The sequence below is a fragment of the Teleopsis dalmanni genome, chromosome 2 (genome assembly GCF_002237135.1).
Source record: "Teleopsis dalmanni isolate 2A chromosome 2, ASM223713v2, whole genome shotgun sequence".
Lineage (NCBI taxonomy): Eukaryota > Metazoa > Arthropoda > Insecta > Diptera > Diopsidae > Teleopsis > Teleopsis dalmanni.
The window spans coordinates 11388893-11414283 of record NC_051847.1 but is presented as its reverse complement, the minus strand read 5'-3'; the positions used below and the strand labels follow the sequence as shown (position 1 = coordinate 11414283).

Here is a 25391-nt window from a genome sequence, read left to right as displayed (position 1 = left end):
TATATTACGAAAACGCTATTAGTCTTAAATTTCAAAAATTATTTTTTGATAATAAATTTTATAATTGTAAAAATGATAAAGAATTAAAAAAAAAATTAAAAATGTTCACTTCGTAGAATATCTAGTCAAATTAGTATAAGAAACCAAATTCTTTAATGAACTCTATATAAATCATGTATGCATTATTAAAAATCAATATATGAGTATTGAAGGAATTTAGTAAGTCATATCAGTTTCTTATTTAAAACAAAATAGTGTTGTCTTATTTAAAAAAAATTTAATATTGTAAATGCTTAAAACATAAAAAAAATTAACAAAATCAACAAATATCGTAAATTCTTAGAATAAACAATTTGTCGTAACAAATTTCTTAACATAGAAATAAAAATTTTCGTATTTAAATTTAATTCTCAGGTCTTTAAAACTCTTAAAACTACGAATCTAGCCTAAATCAAAGCTGAGCTTTTGTTTAGTTAAAATTTTTTCTATGAAAAAATCGTTTGAAACTTCATAGCTTAGGATTAGATTAAGTCAGAAAAATAAGTAAATAAGTTAGATCTGCGTTTAGTTGTTACTTAAAACTAGAGTAAAAATGGCTGCGGCGCAAATAACTACAAAATGTTCAAAATTTAACAGAAGTTAGCAGATTTTTGTATTATTTAAAAAACCGTCTCTTCTTCTTCGTTTCAGGTTCGGCAGGTGGTTCCACAGCAACTTGTCGTTTTGGCAACAATGGCGGCGGTTCAACATTGCTCCCATTTTCATCTCGACTCGACTGTGTATTTTGTGTTGGTGAATTTGGACGTCTTAGTATTGAAGGTAAAGTTGGTGGTGATGCCCTTGTTTCGTTTTCATCTTCAGCAATTTTGCCCAATCGTGAACCGTGCACAGAAGGTAAATCTGAAGGAGTTTTTATCTGTGAACCATTTTCATCACCCTCAGTCATTTCGTCGAGTTCGCTACCCACACCAAAACCAATAGTAGCGCCAAGTTTGGCACTGGCGTGTTTAAATGTGTCACTTAATTTGATTTGTACCACGTTGATGAACATGGAAGTCAAAGCCAAGCCAAAGATCAAATAAATTATACTGCACATCATAAAAATGGGATGATCGGGCACAAAATCACCAAACCCAATAGTTGACATAGATATGAATACAAAATAGATTGATTCAAAATAATGCCATTCCTCCCAGATTGTATATACAGCAGCACCAATCAGTATGTAGGATATTAATAAAACAGCGGCAAGAGATATAGGTAAATTAAACTCATCGTCTATTTCGAATGTCTCAGGATATGGTGAAGTTGGTGTTTCTGGATGTGAAGCACTAACTGATTTGCCCGGCTCAGATGCTTGTGACTCAATGTCGGTATCGGGACCCATGCTAAAGAAATGACTGGGACGACGTATGGCTAAATTGTAGGCAGTATTAAAGCCGCTTATTGCATCACGAACTTGTTGCTGTTTACGTATCTTTCGACAGGTGCCCGTATAGTATAGACGCCTAACATACGCCCATAGGAACTTCATGCCTCGGGTGAATAGTTTACCAAAATCAGCAAGGATGATCAAGAACATCGGAATGCCAATTATTGCATAGACAATTGTTAACGATCGACCAAGAACAGTTTTTGGAGTTATGTGGCCATAACCTAAAAAAGAAATAACAAATAATAATGGTTGTTAGAATAAATACATTATTTATAATAAACTTGTAAATTAATTTGCTTGGTTTTTAAGAAGGTGAAACCAGAACATAAAAAGCTAGACTTCAATATTATTGCTACAACACTTGAAAGGAGCTACCTACAGTGGTTAATGGCCATAGATTGTCAACAAATCAATCTATTGAGTTTTTAAAATAAATTATTCTCAACTCTTGAATTTAAATTCTGAAATACTTTTCATTGTGATTAATATAAAATAATAATTTGTTAATATATATAACTAAACAATAGAAAATTGTTAATAATGCCTCATAAATATTCGACAATAAAGTCCATAATTGCTGAAAAGAGTTATATCCATATTATACACATTACATTCATATAAAAAATATAGATACATTTGTATACTCTTCACAATCCTACCTATCGTTGTTACTACGGTCCAACAGTATAGTATACAGTTGACGAAATTCCATGACTTCTGACCTGGGTAACGGCGAATACCCAATTCCTGAAGTGCATGTAATTCTTCCTCAAATTTACGCAGTTTCTGCCTTGCCAACGATTTCCAGTCATCTTCTCTATAAATATTTTACCGGTTATGGATATGTACCACCTAAATGTTATCTCAGTTACCTCATATTATGACTGACAGTCCACAGATTGTCAACGAAATCGCGTTTGACTTTGCGTACTTCGCATTTGTAAATATTTTCAGAAGAACCTTCGGTATAGCGAAACATCAAGCCGCCGAATCCACACAACATGATCAGAGCGATGCCATGGGAAAAGCATTTATTGCGTAGTTGCCTCATTTCAATCAAACTGTGTGGATAGTCGCGCTTGAGTTGGGTCCATTGTGTTCTTGCGTCGGTACAAAATTGGCGCACAAAAGTTTTGCTGAACAATTTGTCGGAAGCTGGTATTAGCATATCGTGTTTGTCAACAATTTCGGTGGTATCAGAAGGCAGCGTTTCATTTGTCACTACTGTGGCAGAAGGTTGCTTTCTGAAGTACATAGATAACCTCTTGAAGATACCTGGTTCGGTAGGTGTAGTAGCTGTTGATTGATTTGTTTTCTCATCGCTTAAATTTTCCATTGTTTTCTTGACTATAGCTTTGGTGGGTTCAACTGCAGTTTTATTGTTGTCGCTCTCTAAGCTGGATTTTCTTCTGCGCACAATACGCGTATTTGTGTCCATGGTAAGACTCGCACGACGTTGCAAGATTTCTGCATTGTTTTCAGTAGTTGTTGGTTTTGGCGTTGATGTAGCGGTTGTGCGAACTTTTGTGGTGACTGGCTTTGAAGTCGCAACTTCCCCGTTTTCAGTTTCTGCTGTAAGTTTTCGTATTATTTCTGCGCGCTGCTCAGGTGTTTTAGAACGCCTTTGTGGTCGAATTGGTGACAGCGAGTTGTTCCTGCTTACCGCCTGTCGTGCATTTGGTTTAGGCGGCTCTGGTGGTGGTCCGCGTAAGCTCTCTGTATGTAAAATTGCACGACTTGTGGGAGATAATTGTTTTGTTAGCCGTTTATGTGTTACTTCCTCCACATCAGCTTCAGATGATGAGAACTGTGTGGAAGATTCTTCATATCCACTGTGACGCGCACGTCGACGTACTGTTGTGGGTGCATCATTGCGCTGCAAACGCAAGCTGTGTACTAAACGCCGCCTTTCCTCTGCATCGGCTGGTAATTGTATTCGATCGCTGAGCTTACGATAGCTTTGCAGCAAACGCTTGCGTTCCTCGTTGTCCAACATTTGCTTATGCCGCTGTTTATGCTCACGCTTTTCACGCTCAAATTGCTGCTTCTCAGTATCGAAACGTTTGCGTTCTTCTTCAAAGCGGCGCAAATTGCGATCTAAACGGCTAAGATTCTCATCGGCTGCCGGAATTGGAGCATTCTCAGTACGCATATCAGGCGAAAGTGTGCGTTGCTTAGCGGTGGCAACTTCACATTCGCTGGATTCTTCTTTGTTCCGTGGTGATGATAAGCTGCGTTTAGCTGTACGTATAAGATCACTCGCTTCTGGATTTGAAAGACGTTCAGCTTCTCTTGGCTGCGAGAGACTACGCGCTGCTGCGCTGGCAAAAGTTTTATCTCTTCTGCGTAAAATTTTACTTTCATGAGCTGACATACTGCCCGGCGGACGTATTTGCATGCGTACAGTTTGTGCTGCAGTCTCTTCAGATGCAGTCGTGATATCCAATTGGCTGCTATCGTCTTCGGAATATTTCCGTCTGCCGTTCTGCACGAGGTGTGCATCTGGTGTTTGCTCACGTGTCGCACGAACGGGAACCCTACGTCTTCTTCGTACTGTTGTCGTTTCGTGGTCCATTTTAATATTTTCCACAGATACTTATTTTTGCAGACCCCAATTTGAAGGCACCAGGGTTATATTTTTTATATAATTACTTTTAAAAATTAGATTTTAATAATTTTTTGTATTTAGCTTAATTTCCATATGATTTAGTTTCACTTTAATATTTTTGTGAAAGCGTCTCCCGCACTTCCGAATCTATTTTTAAAACGGCCGCAAGCGATCTTTCCACACACATGCAATGGCACATAATTTGATTGTCTTTATTTATGGCTTGCCAAATTTTTCTTCTCCGAAAATTTTCAAAATTATATCATTTTGACCCACATAAAGAAAAAATTTGCTGGAGTTTTTCACTTTTCATCCAAATATCTGTTATTTAATTTTTAATTTTAATAGCGCTTATAATAAGAATTATATATTTCCACATCAACAAATATTTTGCTTCTTATATATTTTTCATAAAATATATGTGGTCTCTTGGTCGACCCGTCTGAAATCACATCGCTCGTTTTCCGTTTTAGCCACGTACGCTTCGTGGTACAAAAATAAACTGAAAAGGCAAATTTTCAGATTTGAGATGAAATATTTTTCTTTCATTGTCGGAGCAGAAAGACTGTCGCAGTCTGAAGAAAGCAGCTGAGCATTGCAAATATTTTGGTATGAAAAATTGGTTATATATGTTTTCGGTCCTTTGTTTACATCTAGATAAATATTTTAGAAACTCGTAAATAAATTATGTTTGAGAATTTCGGTGCACTTGTTAGGTGATGTCAAGCAGCCAAATTACAAGTCCAATTAAATCATCAGCGATGATGAGTCGAGAAGAGAATTAAATATTTTAGATTCTTTTTTTGAAAGCAAAACTAAAAATTTATGACGTCAATTTATTATTGGCAATTGCAGGTAGTTTTGTTTATTTCTTATTCGATAATTTGATACTAAAGTATTCTGAAAATCAAACCAAAATTATAATTGTTTACCAAGCTCTATTGTTTAGAGCTTCTTTAAATAATAAATCTGCTTTACATTTTACTTTATATTCAATTTATTTTATATATATATTATATGTGATCTGAGACTTCGTATAATATTTAAATTACTAATATTTAAAAGTTCAGATGTTATGGTCTGATATCGGTTTTACATTTCATTGCTCATTATCATCAGCTTTAACATAGGCTGAAACCGACCAGCAGATCTTATAAGTAATGCCTAATACCTATAAATTGTACACACCTTTTTATTAACAAACAAGATTCCGTTTTCTGTCAATGCCTATCTATGCCCAACTTCAAAAGTCTTCTGCATCTATTACTTGGAAAAGGTGTTCACGGAAACATTCATATCTAGTTAGACATTGTGTTCTAAGACTGCAAACGTGATGCTACCAATGCTGTCATTTATTGTCAGCAGTGATGTATATTTCTAGATAAATGGTCTCTCTAAGAATTTCTCAAATTGTTTATATGATCGCTAAGGACTGTTCTTCAATTAATATTTGATCATCTAACAAAACTGCCTTTTTAGAAAGGCAGAACTCAGAATTCAAGCATATTTATCAGACATGAAATATTATATGATGTTTATGAAATATCTTATGTTACTCGCTCTTATGTGAAGTCAAATTTTTTAGTTGCTGGACTATGTGAGTTTTATTGTAAAATTTTTATTTAAAAATTGTTTTTTATTCAGAATTGAATTCTTGAAATTGGCTTGACTGTTGTTGCTAAAGAGCTTCCCACCTCCCTACTGAAGCTTTGGTTTTTGTAACTAAACAATATAAAAATATTTAAAAGGTATGATAACTCAATAAATAAAAAATAATTAATTTTAAATGAAGCGACTAATTAACATAATATTTTTTAATTATAAATTAATTTTCTCCATTATTACAAAACTATTTCTACATCTATTTTAAAGTAGCTTCCATTTAAATGAAGCTTTCGTATTATTTCTAAGACCGTACTTTTACGGTATTTGTTAGAACGGTATTTAAGACAAAAGTTTTGGTTGTTGTCTTTACTATTTAAATTGTGAAATTTATTAATTTGTAATGACATATGGTATTTAAATTGTTGAAATTACATATTACAATTTATATTAGATAATATTAGAAAAAAAATAAGTTCGAAAAGTGGTTCTCTAAGTTAGGGAAATTATGATTTTGATATAAGACGTAATGTACTGTTTTAGTCATATAACAACCAACTTTATTTCCAATTATTTATAAAAGTTGTTACAAATGCAAATTAATGTTTGGTGCGGTCGAAAATGAGAGATCAGAACAACCCAGGGGCACTGGGCGGTTGTATAGTTTGAAATCTGACAGATGTGGACTCCGTAGTGAATGTGAGTTCCTAATGGTTAGATGACTGATTAATATAATATAATGAATATTATTGTACTATAATATATATTATTATATTATAATAAAGATTATTATATAATAATATATATTATTACAACATTTATACATCTGATATTCCAATGTTAGGTCCCTCGACTCTGACGTTATATGCTGACGATACGTTTAAGTTATACTCAAATAAATGTACTCTCAACATAACCAACACACTTCAAGAGCATATAAACCTCATTCTGGAGTATTTCCAGAAATGGAAAATAAAAATAAATTATGAAAAAACTAAGCCTCTGTTTATAACACGGAGGTGGAGACAGAATCCGTCGAGAGTGAGAGTGGGTGATATGGTAATAAACTGGGAGGACGCTGGACAAACGATTCACATGGGTTAAACATGTTCAACCGAAAAAAATTAACTGGGCCAAAATTCTTCATCACCTCTAACCGCTATTCAGAAATGAAAATCTCAATGCTAAGAATAGGAAGCGAGACTTTGAGAAGACTTTTCAAAATACCATGGTACATTAGGACGAATGACATTCCCAGGGACCTCAAGATTGATCCCATCAAACAGTACATAAAGGATAGAGCCCTGAAATTATTTACGAAACCTGACAGACTTACCAACACTGTGTTATCGAATCTCAGAATGGTTACAGGCTCCTCGGGGAGGTATGCAGATCTGAGGTTAATTATTGCTTAGTCTGATGAAATGATAAACAAAGTGAAGTGATAATCCAGTCAAGGCGTAAAGACGGGTTTTGAGGATACCTCGGAGTTAATAGAAAGTAAAAGTGCTCAAGTGCACTGGCTCAAATAGCTACAACATAATAATAATTATATTACAATATATATTTTAATATATTACTATGTAATAATATTATAATATATTATCAGATAATCTTTTCTTATTTTCTTGAAATTTTGTTAAAAACAGATTTTTTATCAAATTTTATTTTTGATTAAAAATATAAATAAATATTTATAATTAATAATAAAAACAATATTATTATTTATACATTTGTGGGTGCTTGAGACTTAGTTCTTTTTTTCAGCCAAATGAAGTTCTAGTTTCTTTATAAATTTGAACGCTGCTGAGGGAATCATTTTTTTATGATAACAAGTTCCAAAGTCTCGTCTCCTAAAAAAGTTGTCTCTACGCCTCTGTGAAAAACACATGCCTGACTCTTATTGATTTTTTTGCAGAGTATGCGGGAATCGTTGTTTAATAGTTTTATATTCTATATGTAGTAATTAGGCCTATTATATGTTCTCATCAGTTGAGCGTAATTTTTAAAGTCCTTTCTATTGGGGTTTAAGGTTTTTAAAGTGTTTACAGTTTTGAATTTTCATACCTGCCGATTCTATAGGCTTCTCAAGAATATATTAGGTTGTTGTTCTCGCAGTCATCAGAACAGTAGTACCGTGCTATTTTTAAGGCTGTTTTTTATCCCATTAAATGATTCTAAAATGATAAAAGGAATTTCCTGTGCTTCTTTTGGATGCATTGTCTGCCCTTTTGTTGTCTTCATGTCGCTCATATCAGTATATTCAAACTAGAAACGCGGAGTTCCTTTTAGATAAGGTTCAAATGAATTCAAAGCATCACCAATTCAATTTTGTGTTCATCGAGAGTGCCATGAGGGAATTTAGAACTGCTTGACTCTCTGACAATATAAGTTACATATGCCAGTGTCAGTAGTGCTCCTGAGGTTACATTCGGCTTATTATTTTTTTCATTTAATTTGATAAATAATAAAAATAAATATAAGTAGTCTCTACTGACTTTCACCTTTCCAAATGAATTTATTTGAATAAAATTTGTTAAAAAAACATTGTTTTTAATAAAATAAAAATTTATAAATTATTGCACATAAATTCAAATGTTTGATTTTAATAATTTTCCATTCATTAAATTGCAAACGAATAAATTTTATTTTTAATTTTCTAACGAAAAGTATGATATTGAGAATATGTGTATTTTTAAAATTTAATTAATAAACGCATATCCAACAAAGGCCATAAATATTTCCAAATGAAAAGCCAATAATACGCAAGCGAATCTGGAGCAGAGACCCGAGTATTTCGCTTATAAAACATATAAAATCAAGCAATAAAAATAATAATAAAAACTATAATAACATTTATTACCCATTGCCGCAATTAGATTTAGTAGATTTAATAGATTTAGTAGCAGTAAATTAAAGAAAAGAATCTCGACAGCGAGTTAATGAAATAAAAAATTAATTAATCCTTGCAATTAATGAGAGCCAAACATTCAGCGGCGAATATCGGAAGGTGGAATACCAGGAAGGTGGCAAGTGGTCGGTCGGTCTGAGGTGGATGGTGATGAAGAAGTAAAAGTTATTCAATTCATAAATTTTTCTCAACTGTCCGTGCACACTAATTTTTTGTTTGATTTGATTTGATTTAAAAATAATAATTAAATTAAGGGTACCTATATAGCAATTATGACGTCACATTGAAAAATATTTTATTTGTTTATTAAAAGATTGAAACGAATAAAAATTTAATTTACAATTTAAAAATTTTAACAAATAAATATTATTTTGTATTTGGTTACTTTAGCTTGTTATTGTTGCTATTGTTGTATTTCATTTTTCCAAATTTATTTGGACTATGCTTTGCCAAAAAGTACACCAGTTGAAAATAAACAATATTAATAATAATAAACAAATAAATTTGAGAAAAATTTCATGCTTTGTTGATTAAAATTATTTCAAATAAGTAGCAAATCACTTCTTAGTGAATCGAATTAGTCTGTTCATCAGTGTTGGAAAATGTAAGAATAACCGGAATAATAATAATTTAAAAGATTAACGAAGTAGAATACAAAGTAAAATAATAACTTAAAATAAAAAACTCAATAGGAAATACAAATTCACAAACGGGAGCTTAAAATTTTTAATATTAATTTTTTCTTGCCGAAAGTGACGCCTCTTAGGACGAAAAGAAACTATTTAAAATTTCGTTAATTTATTAAATTTGACTGACCTTACAACGCTGTTTCGAGTATTGTCAAGTACTCGTAATCAGTAAATCTTTGAGGCAAAATTATGGATACTTCCAACCCCCGATCAGTGATTGAAATGAAAAGTGTATTCTTAAAATTTGACTACAGTTTCCGAGAGAGCATTCGCCGTATCAATGGATACAGAATTTAGGCTAAAACTGGGTTACATATTTGAAGTAATCTATAATTTCAAATACTACAGATACAATGTAAATCAGTGCAACGACTATCAATTAAGTATCCAATATGAATCATCGTTAAAAACAAAGGTATGTAAAACAACGAGGTACACATGTAAAGTCTGGATCTTGAAATATTGTTAAATAACCGTCTACAAATAACTGAATGGAAGTTCATTAGGATTATTGCATATCATTTAATAGTAAAAACAGGGTTGTGTGGAATAAAAATAAATGCGGACGTTTTAGTTTTGCTACAAAATATAGATTTTGAATCCAAAATTAAGTTAGAGAATGAGCAGGTCATGTAACATTACAATAATTAGAAAATTTTGGTAAAAGAGATTTTACCTGATTTCACTGATTTTCACTGATTTTATTGGGTTGGAACTGCATGAAGACAACTTGGCATTAATAATTGAGAACCGATTATAAAAAACTCTGCGTATACGAGGTATACATATATGTTGCATGGTATGCTAAGACCATACTTAAGCGATAGCGGCAAAGAAGAAGAAAACAGTTTGATCTTATTTACTGTTTTTATTGTTTTTTATTAAATGTTTTATTATTTGTCTTAAAAATCTTAAACATCAATATTATACATATATTCAGAAACATTACTTTATTATCATTGGTATGTAATAGTTTTTAATTAATGTTGAACTTAAAATTCATCATAAAATTTTATTAATTTAAAATTAACAATTATAAATTTATTTTTAAACAAAAATAATTGTTATTAATTTTAAGTTTATACTTAAAGTATTTTAGTAAATTTTAATTTTTAAATAATATTTTTGAAGATATTTTAAAATAATCTGATTACTTTCACTGGACATTTTCCTAAGTCAATTAATTAGTATTAAGTAGCTGTCCACCTAAATCACAAAATAAAATTCAAACTAAAGGAAATTAGATGACAAAACAAATTGGGTGCATGGCGTCTTTATGGTTTTAAGGCTGATAATTTATGACAAAAAAAAATAAAATTTTCTGTTTTGCAAAATTTCCTATAAGCAGGAGTTGTTTGTTAAAATTTGTTTAAAAAAAAAATAATACTATACACTCAACTTAAATTTGGCTTGACATAAATGTGAAAAATTTATGTCTGAAATTAAATTTCAAAAATTCGTGATTAAAAGGTAAGATGGAAAATGGAAAAAAAATTTAATAATAATAAAATTATGCTTTTTTTATAAGCAATATAAATATTTTATTCATATGTTTTGGAAATAACGTCATAATTAATTTTATTAAGTTTTAGTCACTTAAAATAAAATCTAAAACAAACTCATAAATAAGTCCTAATATTTAATTCGTGATTCATAGAACAAATATGTTACAAAAATATAAAAACAAAAACAATTTTCAAAATAAAACATTTGATATAAGCAAACAACAATAATAATTATTAAATAGTACGCTTTACCTTTTAATTTCTTTTTGGTAAAATAAAAAAGTTACACATTAAAGTCAAATGAAATGAAATTTACTAAAGCTGATTTTATTTAAAATTTAGTATAAATTTTATAGAAAATACACACACTGTTGATACCTCTATTTCAATCCCTGCCCCTGTCAGCTACAGTCGTAGGTTGATCTATGGCCATTTTTTGCGACAGGCAAATAGTCAGTGGACCCTTGTCTCCTCAGCAGTTAGGGCAATCTATTCCAAATGTAGAATCTCTGACTTAATACACAGAAGCAAATCAGAGGTGTCTAGATTAATATCTGTCTTTACAGGGCACTGGATTATAGAACGGCATGAAGCTAGGCTTGGCCTACCCTGTGGTATTTTTTGCAGTGCGTGTCTACCAATTCTCGTAGAAAGGACAACAGAATACCTTAGGTGTTTATGTCCGGGTTTGGCCAGAACTAGGCTTAAGTTTCTGAGGGCCCCCTTCTTGAACACACACGGCGATATCTCAAGCATTAGCATTGGCCAGATTCTTGCCTTTATAAATGCCTTTGGCTGGTTCTAGTTTGACCTTCTCTCTTCTACCCAGTATTACGAGGTTAAGTGGATTCAAAACGACTTTTTTAGCTAATTGTGGGAGACTCGTTCCTTTCTTCACCACTAACACACACTGTTATAAATATGTATTATTATGTTTATTAAAGTAAGATGTCGGTTGATCTTTACTTTATATTTCTAAAAGCTTCTGTAAAATACTTTTCCTTTGTATTAAAGTGTAAAGTTTTCTTTCCTTTCTTTATATGTAAATCATTTAAGCTATGAAACGAAAAAATATTTAAAGTAGTTTGATGCTCTGTATCATTATCACCATGTTAATACTGATCCTGATAATACTGATAGAGAATACCGATAATGATTGTAATGACTACAATCATAACGATAACGATACTTATTCCGAAACTGTTACAGACAAGGATACGGACACTTATACTGATACTCACAACAATACTTATAATGATGATGACACAGAATTTGATATTGATATTGATACTCATACTGATATTCATATTGATACTCGTACTGATCATTATACTGACACTCGTATTGATATTGATACTGATGCTGATGCTGATGCTGATGCTGATGCTGATGCTGATACTGATACTCATACTGATAGTGATGCTCATACTGATGCTGATACTAATTTTAAATGATTTTGTTTGCTTTTTTATCTGAAATATTTCGATATTTTTTGACTTTTTCTTGTGTTTTTAAACTATTATTATATTTTGATTAAAAAGATTATATTATACGTATGTATATAATTTATTTATAACAATAAATATGAGAAAAGATTAAAAATGACGCAGACTCCAGCATTAGCCCTAAGTCATTTCATAATTCATTTGTTTTACAAGACATTGGTATTGAAATTAAGGCATCTAATTAGTATTGAAGCTGAAGTTTGGTATTCTTATTGTTTACGTATATACAATCTTCTACCTGTGGTCAATTTAAAAATAAAAATGACTATGAAACTCGTAAAAATAAAAAAAAATGTATCAGACTAAAAAAACTATACATAACTGTCAAGACAATGTGTGGATCATTAATCATTGTAGTTCATAATAAATAATTTTTACTAAAACATTTTCTAAGTCTGACTGTTTATGTTAAATTGACAATGGTATTCTATCATTGTTGAAAGTTTACAGATGTTATTACCATAAAAAATAAAATTGGTTTCTAAGTACTCGTAAATTTGCCTTCGCTTATTATTGTAAGACTTATGGCGTTTTCGATTGGTGAATCTGAGGTAACTTTTGTAATCGAGATTCACGCTAAGAGCAATTTTCATTCTCGATCGATAAATCTGTATAACACTTAAGATTACTGTATAACACTTAATTTATAACACTCTAGATATTTTGCCAGAGTAGCAAGATTACCTCGAAATTAACAGATATGTTATATGACTTGACAAATAATGTGTGATTTGATTTGATATACCTATGCCTTTATGAAAAATATGAATATCTTTTAACACTATTACAAAAATGTTATGACGTTTTCGATTTTTTAATCTGGATTCAATCTAGATTTGATTTCGATCTGTCAAATTTTGTTGTCCAATCGAAAATTTTTAGAGTAATCTAATGGCGTTTTCCATAGGTGAAACTGGGGTAGAGTAAGTGAGTCAGTAAACTATATCAGGATATAGAATTTTATATATTAGATTAGTTATATATTTAGAAAAATATCGTGCTGGGTATAATCCATATAATTCATTATACTGTTTACGGTTTATAGAACCATAAACAATGAAACAAAGAGATATATCGCTGGAAATAGGCAAAATTGGAAAATTTGGAAAATTGTAAGACGTTTGCTCTACAAAGGATAAATATATAGAGAATAAAATCAAATGTTAAAAGATTTTGCCTTTACAGTTTTAAAGTAAAACCAATACCAGGCGTTGATTGGGAAGGTGTAATATGACGGAATTGGGTTTTTGAGCGGTTGTCATGTCGAATCTATTAATTATAAATAATATCTATTTGTGTTATAAGTGAATGTAGGTTTTAAATTAAATTAATTAAATCCTGAATGTTTCCACTGTGTACTGTCATATCAATGTGTGCAACTATTTTATGACAAATCCATCATCAATCCTCAAAATTATTTTTGCTAAGTAATTTGAAATGAGTGTTGTTTATTATAAAATAAACATTTTCATGTGTCGATCTTATGTATCTGCAAATTATCTTCAAGTCGTTAATAGTTTTTCAACACATTTGACAAATTTCCAACAAAATTGTTTTACGACCGCATTTTCAAAAGTGATTCCAAAAACTTAATTTTACAATTTTAAATGAATTGAAATAACTTCTAATTGAGGAAAATAAAATAAAATAAAAATTAAAATAATGATATAAACAAATTACTTTTAAAAATTTGTTTATAAAATGTTTTAATATTACTATTAATAATCAGGAAATGTGGAATCTATATAAAAGGGAATATGGATTCTTTGGACCGATGTGAGGTTCTCAAAATCATTATTTCAAGTATAAAGAATTAAAGCATATTGTTCTGTTCAGTCAATACCATATATACTTCAATACATCTTAAAGGACGAAGTGATTGTGGGTAAATATCATTTTTATTATTAATTAATTTGTTTTATAAAAACAGGTTGACTTAAGGGCATTGTATCTATATAAATTATTTCTACTATTATATATTCATATAAATATATGTATATAATGTATAAAAGTTTAAGTGCAAAATACTAATTACAACAACTGTGAGTGAAAGCCATTAATAAGAATTATTGTATATTTAGAAAAATATAATAAATGTTCCAATATTATAAATAAATTTATTTTGTTGAAAAACTTTCAGTTTCTGCGACCAAAAAATTAAATTTATTTTTGTTTCTGAATACAAAATGTGAAAATATTTATATAAATGTTATGGATTATAAAAATCTTTACTTTCAAAAATTGCTTTGGCACTCGACTTATATTAAATATTTTTATTCGCTGTTGTGTATTTTTTATTTTTAAAAATAAAACTAAATTGCATATTTGCACATAAAAATAGTATAAAAATTTTCATACTAAAGCAGTATTTAACTGAGTCTATTTCAGTATGAATTTTTGACTGTTTCGAGTATTACCAAATACTCATCATTAGTGGTCTTGGAATTGTTTCTTATATATAATTGTTCGTAAATAAATTTTTGAGACTACAAGTACGAAGGGTTAAACTCGTACCCTGCCAAATTCGACGCTCAGAGTCAGCATCAAGTCAGAATCAACTGACCCAAAGCCGGCAGGTCAGTCAAAAAGAAAATATTAAACATATTAAACAGTCAAAAAGAAAATATTAAACATTTTGTTGTTGCTATTTTCTCTATTATTATATACTTCTCTATTAAATCCAATAGTTTCTATTTAGTAAAATAGTCACTGTCGTCACAATGGGTGTTAAATTATAATTTATTAAATTTTTTTTTAATAAAATTTATTTTAAACTGAAAGTCGTCGATAAATATCCCCAAATATGCTGATGAAATAGTTAATAAAATAAATGTGATTAATAAAATCTATGACATCATTTGTGAAAAGATTAATTGAATCTGTTCACATTTATAATCACATCTAGAGCAGGAAACTCATTAATTTGGGTATAACCAAAATCGGTAGTTTGTGTCCTTTGTAAACAGATATTATTTTATAAGCAGGCATGCATTGGAACAAGAAGTTCTCTCTTTGCTACCTATATTAAGACACGCACAAAGAATAATCAAGGTATTAGTTTTTGCGGCGATTTTCAGCTGTATTGTCTGTTTTTCGAGAATCTGGAATGACTATTAGAAATTCATGTCGACAATCTCAGAAAAGAAAAAAAATGGGTTTAGCTATCATAAACACAAACATTATTAAGTATCATATCAGCACTTACTATATAGTTGTAATACTTATTTACAAGGAGTTGGAAATTTAAAAACAGGACTCCTAAGGAAACGCTATGGACCCATAGATGGATTGCAGTGTATTTTGTTTACTTAAAAATTTTATATGGAAGAAATTAAAATTATATAATTTTTTTTATGAATCTTCTAGGATTTTGGATACCGAGTGTGCAGAAAGGAATAATAATCTATACTCTTTCAGATCCGAAATAGTTAAATAGGTATTTCAAAAATCATAACCAAGAACTTTTAAATGCAATCTCCATTACTATAGGATTGTCTCTTCTTTATCCAGTAACAAAAAATACTATAATGAGTGGGAAATTTAAAAACAGGACTCCTAAGGAAACGCTATGGACCCATAGATAGATTGCAGTGCATTTTCTTTACTTAAAAATTTAATATGGACGAAAACAGAATAATATAATTTTTTTGTGACCCCTCTAGGATATTGGATACCGAGTGAGCAGAAAGGAATAACAATCTATACTCTATACTCAGATCCGAAATAGTTAAATAGTTATTTCAAAAATCATAACCAAGAACTTTTAAATGCAATATCCATTACTATAGGATTGTCTCTTCTTTATCCAGTAACAAAAAATACTATAATGTTTTTTTATGATTTGGGGCCTTTCTAACAGTTTAAGGACGTGTGCGAGTTAGGCTAAGTTGCGTTCTAAATGAGGGAAATTCTAAGATGAGCCGATAATGTAGTGATGTGTCGATACGTGTTGATAAATGGCCAAATGTGTGCAGTGCAAAAAATCCCAAAAAATCTCCCATTTGGTTTAGCATCAACTTAGCCTAACTCGCACACGACCTAAGTATCATAGCAGGTGGCAAGTTATACTCATCTATCTGCTTTACGTTCTAAAATAAATATCGAATAAAAAACGGAAAATAGACAGCGCACTTCAAATTGATATATTTTGGAAAATATTCTGAATATACTTAAGTAATTGTCACTGCCGACTACGGACTACTATACGAGAAAAATGCCATAATAATGAAATGTCTGATTTAATGGATTTTTTCCGCAATGTTGCACTTGTTCGACATATGTAAACAATCTGTTGCAGTTGCAATTTGCAGTTTATTATCTTGTGGAAGCATTAAATAGATGAACTCGCTTAATTTATGCAGATTTCTAAACAATTCAACATTTGGATGTCTTTCTTAAATTTACTGAAAAGATTCAAATAATTTTTATTTTGAAACATTTGAAATGGCTGCATTCAAGAGTTTGTGGAATTTTATTTTTAGATGAATAAAAAGTATCTGCAAATCTAAAAGGTAACGAGCCCAAATAAATATAAATATATTTGTATGAATAGTAATTATATTATATTTGACGATATTAAGCATTTCTTAATAATAAATAATGAATAATATAATAATATAATATATAATTTTTTATAAAATTCATCTTCGTTTTGAAGTTCTTATAAATTTTTATTCATTGTGATCGAAGTCGATATAATATATTTTTAGTTTCTAAATCACAATGTTAAGGTTTTATTTATATTATTGCAAAATTTATAAACTTTTATTGAAGTGAATCATCAGTTTGTGTTTCTATATAATTAATTTCATTTTTATGATCAGAAATGTATTATACAGGGTATTTTTCCAGCTGTATGAGAACTATCGATATCGATAACTAAGGTTTGACAGCTGAGAATGTCAAACAACTACATGGTTTACACGCTGGTGGCAACGAGAACTACAGTTACAGTGAATGACGAGCACTATCGAGCGATGCTGACTAAATATCGACGACATTGACTCCAACAAGTCGACGTAACTTGCCATACAGCGTGCTTAACAATCGATTTATTGCAAAATTAATTTGGTAAAAACTTTATATTCAGAAGTGGTCCTGTTGGTCTTTCGTTTGTGTGATGTAACGCCCCTCGATTATTTTTTATGGGGCTATGTTAAGACGTTGGTCTATGTCGACAAATCAGCGGCTCTGGACGTATTGGAAGCCAATGTTCATGCCACATTTATTGCAAACCATAATTGATAATTGGAACGTCTGTTACACACTTTTGGCAGTCTATCGATGGTTTTAAGAGTTCATTAATAATTTTAATAATCTATCAATAACTTCGATTGGCTATAGATAACTTAGATAATCTATCTATAAATTTGATCGTCAATTGAAAACAGTCTATCGGTATTTTCGATAATCTAGTATTAATTTTGATCGATATACGCTTGAAGAAAGTTTACAGAATATTCAATTATCAGCTTAATTATTATTTGATGTTACCATACATGTACTTCTAGGTATCTTAACCTTTTATTACTAGCTCCAATTATTTTATACAAGACTGATAAACAGAAATCTATTATAATCTATAATCTATTATAAAGACAAGAGCTATACAATTCTACACATAATTTAGTCTTTATGGAATTGCTATACGAGATCTTAGTTTGAAAAATATGTACAAGCAAGGACCGAAAGAAAACTACTATTATTATAAATTTTAACAAACAAAAAGTATAATTTAGATAAATACAGCTGACATTATTTTGTTTGATTATCAAAGTATTATGAATTTTACAAAATTCTTCGAATTCAAAATCGGAGAAATGCTAAAAATACTTTTAATAAGAACGAAAAATAAAAATGATAAAGAAAAATATTTATAAGATTTACTCAAAAAACGAAAAAAAAAATATATAATTATAAATATATATATTTTTTAAATTATTATATTATGTCCCCAGAGACGCAAATCTTGGCGCTAATGGCTTGAGTATTGCGTTGTACACTTAACATTTTTCTTAAAAATATGTTTTTTTTTGCTATAAAGTATATTTTTCAAAATCGTTCCTAACTATGTGGGAGTTTTCGCACTAGAAATGTTCTTGATGTAGTTTTTGACAGAATTCGTTGAACCTCGCATTTATTGACACAGATTCAATTCAGTGCCTAAAGAATCTAATTTTTCTTTCAGTGTTTTGCACTAATGAGCAAGTGTTCTAAATGATGAGGTGTAAAAGATTAAAGATTCACACGTCCGTCTACACGTGTGAATTCAATGACATAAAATTCAATTTAAAATTATATTAAATAAATTTTTAGCTCACCTATAGTTGTATAAATCGTGCCACAATAAAACATGGCATTCCAAAAGTTCCAAGGCTCCTCTGGATTTAGTAGTTCTTCAAGCGATTTGTTATTATTCAGCAGTGACTCAACTGCCGGTTGGTATGAACGTAATGTATTAATTAGCTTACCATTCCACTCTTTAATGTCGTACTGAAAAAAATCAAGAAAAAATAAATAATATTTCGAGGGTTATTAGAACCGATAAAAGTACACAACCTATAGATTTAATATGCTAAAATGCATAAGAAATGCACTTACTTTTCGCAGTTCATAGTCAACGGAGATATTTTTCATTGCTTTAAAAAATTCCTTCTGTGCTGTATGTATGTCCATTGTTTTATTGTACGATATGTCCACTTGTTCCACTCTTCCACCTAAAAAAGAAATAAAAAATAATACAAAAAATAATTTATATCACATTTATATATATATATTTTAATTATATATACATATATATATATATCTATATCTATATCTATATCTATATCTATATCTATATCTATATCTATATCTATATCTATATCTATATCTATATCTATATTTATATCTATATCTATATCTATATCTATATCTATATCTATATCTATATCTATATCTATATCTATATCTATATCTATATCTATATCTATATCTATATCTATATCTATATCTATATCTATATCTATATCTATATCTATATCTATATCTATATCTTTATCTATATCTATGGTTATGTATGTACCCATATATTTCTATGCATTGCTTTACGACAGATAATGGCAGTGGAAAGCTATTTCATATTTTTTTGGTTTAAAAATAACGCGTAACAGAGAAACAATTAATTGGCAAGGGATATCTTCCTTTACAAGCTTTACACATGTATATATAAACTTTTGTCAAAAGTGATAAAAGGTCACATAAGATCTCATAGGTTGATGACCGCAGCGTTGAATTTTCAAAGAATTAAATTTTGTTGCTCAGGTTTGCTCTTCTAATATATGTAATAATGCCATTCTATGTATTAGAATTGCATTGTGTTTTCTGAAATATCAAGAGTAAATGGACTAACATATGTTAAATCCTTATTGGTAACAAAACTTTATTTTGTTTACTTTATACTATACTACATATTTATTAAATTTGTATATATAAGTAGTACCATATTTTATAAATTAAACTTTATGGTATTAATTTTGTGAACTCTTAGGGGTTTTACAGCAATAAATACTCGTATTATGTACAGTACGGAATTTACTGTACATCGTTTTCTTCCTCGATGGAAGAATGTTTTCGATGTAGTTTTAATTTTATCAAAAAGAAATAGAGTAAATAAACTTTCATTTATTTCATTAAACTTTACTAAGTATAAAAAAATTTAAAATAAAAATGTTGTACTTTAAAACGGAAGGTCAATGCCAAATGGATTTTCCATAGGAGACAGACATCCAAGCACCAAACGACGACAAGCTTTAAATGCTTGAATTTCCGCTTCTGTTGGGTACAATAAATTTAAACTAATTTCATTATTCGTACAAGCGTGAATATCTGCTAAGTGCCCTTTGGGTTGTTGAGGTACCTAAAGTGCTTGTGAAAATTTTTTCATCTATGATCAGCAGAGGCAATATTTGACCCCAATCTGTGTGAAAAGATTTTTCACGCAGATGATGGCATAAAAAATTTGTTGCCAAACTAAAAATAAAAACAATTTTCATTAAAGTTTTTCATTTAAGAAAAATCAGCTTTTTCCCTTCTCAATTTGTTTGTTTTCTGTTTGTTGTATTTTTGTGGTGATGATGTTTGTGCTGATGGAAATTGATTTATTGATATTCAGAAAAACTGTCTATACATTAAGGCAGACATCAGTCATCTGGTGCTTTAGTCCATTTCAATAATTTCATTGTGTAGAGCACACGGCATTGCACTCATTAAAAAATTATAAAACTGAAAACTGATTCACCTGAAAAAAGTTCATCTGGGAAAGGCGTTGCTCTGGAGCGGGTAGCTACATATTCCTCATCTAGATGCTCGTACTCCTATGTGGTTATATCTATTTATGTGCGTCTTACACATAAGATTAGTTTGTTTATTTATATATGTTTATAGCTACTTTGAGGCATCAATTAAAAACCGGAATTATATGGAATTAACAACTAAATTATTTCATAGACATGCCTCCAGACACGCTCAACACGCTCCGATTTTGGGTTGAGTGCTTCGGTTTGACTACGGCCAATTCGTTCATTCAATTTATTTAAAAAGTTAACATAAAAGCATTATTTTTTGTGTAATTTTTTATTTTGGGGATGCGAGTTTTTATTTTGAGAGGAAGCAAATATTATATAAATATTTAGATTTATTTTTGCAAATGTTCAATGCCTCTAAATATTGTATACTGGAAAATTGACTTCAAATTGTTTACTTTTCAATTAAAAATTTACAATGCATTTTATTATACGTATCGGCTTCGTTTTGTTTTTTTTTTTTTGTAAATAAGAACATATAATTTAGCATATAATTTATTAAGTCGATACAAATTAGCACGAACTCATTGAACTTCAACTTTCATTCTATGCACATTATCATATCCATAGCATTAAAAATTAGTGAAGATTAAAAATGAAATTTTGAAATGTTTTATTATTTTTAGTGTTTGTATTTTAACAAATTATTATTATTAATTTTTTACTAAATTTATGCATATATATTCGAAATTATTGAAGAATGGCAATAAGAGTCAAAAATATTTTAATAATAATCCCCATAGCTTATGCTTAGTTTAATTTTGCTAGCAGCAGCTTTGCAATAATTGTTAAATAATTAACAATATGAATTTTTTTTATAATATATAATAAACTTCATCAACTAAAAACAGTATTGTCTTCACTTACTTTTAATGAAATCGCTACGTTATTGTCACAAATCCGGATAATGATCTGGCTTTATTTGGCCATAAGAGAAAAAAAAGAATAAATATAAATATAATAGATACTAAAATAACCGGTAGGGTAGAGTGTCTCGACTATAGCTGATCGTGAAAACCACAACTTTCGAATGAAATCAGAGTGTTCTTCGTTATGCTAATATAGTCTCGGCAAAAGTATTTAAAAAAAAAATACGGCATTTCTACATCGTGCTGATAGTACTACTAGTGAAATAAAACTTAATAAATACTGAGTTATTGTTTGCTAAAAAGTACAATTGAACTACAAGAGTTTACAGAAATCTTGCCGGTAACTTATTTCAAATATTGTAGTAGCTTTCAGTCAACATAAATAATTAAAAATGAGTATTTTAAATACTATAATATTAAATATTTAAATTGAAGAAAAAATATTTAAGTTTTAAAAAATAACACAAAAATGCTTTGACAGTAACAAATATTTTTATTATTTTTTATGTTCTAGCAGCAGAGTTTATCATTTCAATACATTAAAATTTTCATCTACAGTGTAAATATCGCCTGGTTAATGTTTTCAAATCTACCGGTTATGGATAAAGGTATACCTTATGCAGAGTCATGAGACTGATGTTGTACTAAATAATAATTGGAAAAATTTATTATTAATTCTCTATTATAAACTGAGAAAATATTAGAAAATATTGGAATATAAAATTAAATTGTTTTCAAAAAAAAGTATTTCACAAATTTTTTTTATTGATTAATTATTAATAAATTGTTATCACGACCAATATTCAATAGGTTTTTTTAAATTATTACTAGGCTTAGGTCAATCTATAATAATTAAAAATGTTAAAAATGATTTTTTAAATAAAAATTATAGTTATGTATTTGTGTTAAATATTTAATTGTATATTAATTTTTATAAAAAATTATTTGTTTTACAGATATTTCGGACCATCTTCAGTGTATAATAATCTTCAGATTTGTGATGTAATATAAATAATTTTTTTATAAAAATTAATATACAATTAAATATTTAACACAAATTTATAACTGTAATTCTTATTTAAAAAAAATTTTTAACTATTGTATGTTAGATTAACGACCTAAGCCCAGTAATAATTAAAAAAAAAAATTGATTATAAAAATTCATGTAATTAAAGTAAAATTAATACAACTTTAAAAATAATTTAATCTTAGATTTTATTTCATTTCTAATTTCATTTATAGAGTATTATATTAAAGTGCTAGAAATAATTAATCTTGTTAACTTTTAATTAGTAAATGTATTTTATAGTTAATCAGAAGTTATTAATAAAGCACTCATGTATCTATTACTACTCATCTATAAAATAAATCTTCATGACATTATGTGTAAAAAGTACATTAAATTGGTTTTTGATTAACTGCTGACTCTAAATATATTGTTCATGTCAGTTAAGTGTTTTGTACTAATGAAGTTGTTCTTCAAATTGTTTTCTAGATATAAGAGAATACAAATGCTTTAATTAATAGAAAAATGTAATTAATTTCACAATTTTTAACATATAAACAGATTTGTACGAAATTAAATTATTGATGTGTGAACTATATATAATTAACGATAATGGAACAGAAGAAAGATATCAATTACTAAAAATAAGATACTCTTTATGTAGAGACAAATAGATAAAGTACAATAGAAGTGTAAAAAGGATTAAGAAACAATGTGAAGCATTATTTATGTCGTTATTAATAGAAACCTTTTCATATGTATGCTACTTGGAAATTATAATTCTGCTGAGAATATAAAGACCCAAAAAAGGATCGTGAGCCATTATTTTTATATGCCCATTATAAATGTATGAATAAATAGTAAATGATAGACATGGTTTAAAAACAAGTAATAAAGAAAAGTAAATCAATAAAATATACACAAATTGCAGTTTTATAACTCTCCAAATTAACTTCTGGGTTTTTACATACATGGTATACTTTTAGATATATATCTAATATAATATCTATTACAATTCCTGACACTATGCATATGGTGCATAAAATGCAGACGTAAATATCAATATATAAAAATGATCGTAAATTAAATTCCCTAATAGTTTGCCTATTCTATATACAAATATTTAACGGATTTAATAATAAAAAATTGTTGCTGTCCAAGCACTTTTGTGCTATTTTTTAGAATTAATTAACTAATTATAATTAACTATGATGTGGACGGCTCTTATGTTTTCATCAAAGCTTTAAAAGGTTAAAAATGTTCATAAAACATATTTTTATTGCCAAATGTATGCAAATGTATGGAACAGTAATGATTACAACTGTCCTTAATATGGATAATAACAACATAATAAATCAAAACATACTGGAAAGAAGCAGCTCCAAATAATTTAAGTTATCTACTAGTTTTTAGTGTACTAAATATTCTGTAGTTTGATTTCTGATACCTACGTCTTTATAAACTAAACTTCTGAATTAATTTTATTGTGAAAATTTTTTATAAAAATTTGTTATTTATCGGATAAAGTTTTCCAGTAATTGAGCTACTTATTTTTTTTAACTTCTTCTTAATACTTTAGGAACCTTTAACGAAGGATAGACCTGTTCTTTAAACCCTTAATTCATCACGAACCTTTAACGAAGTATTAAATGCTCTTCAAAGAGAGGTTTACTCTATATAATATAAATGTCATTACAATAATTTGTACCGCTTCGTACTTAAGATTTCTAACATGTCTCTTAAATATATCTTTAAACTGAAACTCACTTTCAATGGCTTGAAACAGCACGGCACCTCCAACACTATACAGTGTAACAACAAAAAGTAGAAATATATGCGTAAACCATTTTTTTGACCATTTACTAAATTTGTCATATAAGCCGTAAGTGAACTTCTCACCAAAACTCATGCCCGATTTTGTAAAATCTACAAAACCCTCAAATCCTTTTGCCATAAAATTACCCGCCGCAAATGGATTCGCATAATTAGGCCAGTACGGTTGACCACCACCAGCAAAACCGGGAAAAGTGTGTGTTGTTTGTGCTGTAAATGGCGGTTGAGCAGTAGGTGGCATGGAACCCATAGCGGAACCATTGTTGGAGTTCTTTAGATTCATGCGTGGCGGACGTGGCGCACGACGTTTTGGTGGCGGTGATGATTGGGACATTTTTAAATTGTATATTAGTTTTATTTAAATAAAGACACTTATACTAATATAATTTTATTTGATTTTTATATATTTTATAAAAATTCATAAAGTTTTGTTTAACATTTCAAAAATATTTTCGCGCACTTTTTACTTTGAATTTTTAATTTTTTTTTCTTAATTATTTGCTATATTTTTTGTGTTATTTTTGATATTTTATAATTCTGAATATTTCTTATTTCAAAAATTTCACATAATTTCCACAATATTTTTTGGACGATATTTTTGACTTTTCCGTTATTTAGAAATTTTTTTATTGGCCGAATATGCAAGAAAATTCATTCAATAATTTTCGCACGCATCCACCAACCGCTTCGTTTCTTGTTTAAAATTCAACTGAAATATTTTTATTCTTTGTCGTTAAATCTTGCTTCTCGCAGCAGTGATGCCATCAGAAACAACAACAACAATACCAGTAGCAAAAGAATAAAAGCAACAACAAAAGCGGCAAAACAATATTAACTTTTACATAAACAATATCAAATAGTGACGCTGTTGATGCTGTTGCTTTTACGCTTTCAATATTATTGTTTTTGTTATTGCTGCTGCCACTATGATGCTGCTTCCTTTAATGCTCCTCGACTAAGTAAGCTTTTTCTATTGCTCAGCTGATTTTTATGAAATCACTCAAGCTTATTATTCTTCTTATTCTTAGTAGCAGTTGTTGCTGTTGTTATTTTTGTTTTTGTTCTACTCAAAATAAATATAATTTC

The 25391-nt window shown here is 29.2% G+C and overlaps 1 protein-coding gene across 1 annotated transcript; it reads right to left on the bottom strand.

Moving 5' to 3' along the window:
- Positions 1 to 280: 280 nt before the first annotated feature.
- On the bottom strand, positions 281 to 24697 carry LOC119683021 (potassium channel subfamily K member 4-like). The gene is made up of 4 exons (XM_038096616.1): positions 24240 to 24697; positions 18856 to 18971; positions 18576 to 18747; positions 281 to 1656 (listed from the first exon to the last, which is right to left on the bottom strand). Exons 1-4 carry the CDS (start codon positions 24637 to 24639, stop codon positions 656 to 658), a joined length of 1689 nt encoding a protein of 562 aa, XP_037952544.1. The 5' UTR covers positions 24640 to 24697; the 3' UTR covers positions 281 to 655.
- Positions 24698 to 25391: the final 694 nt, after the last annotated feature.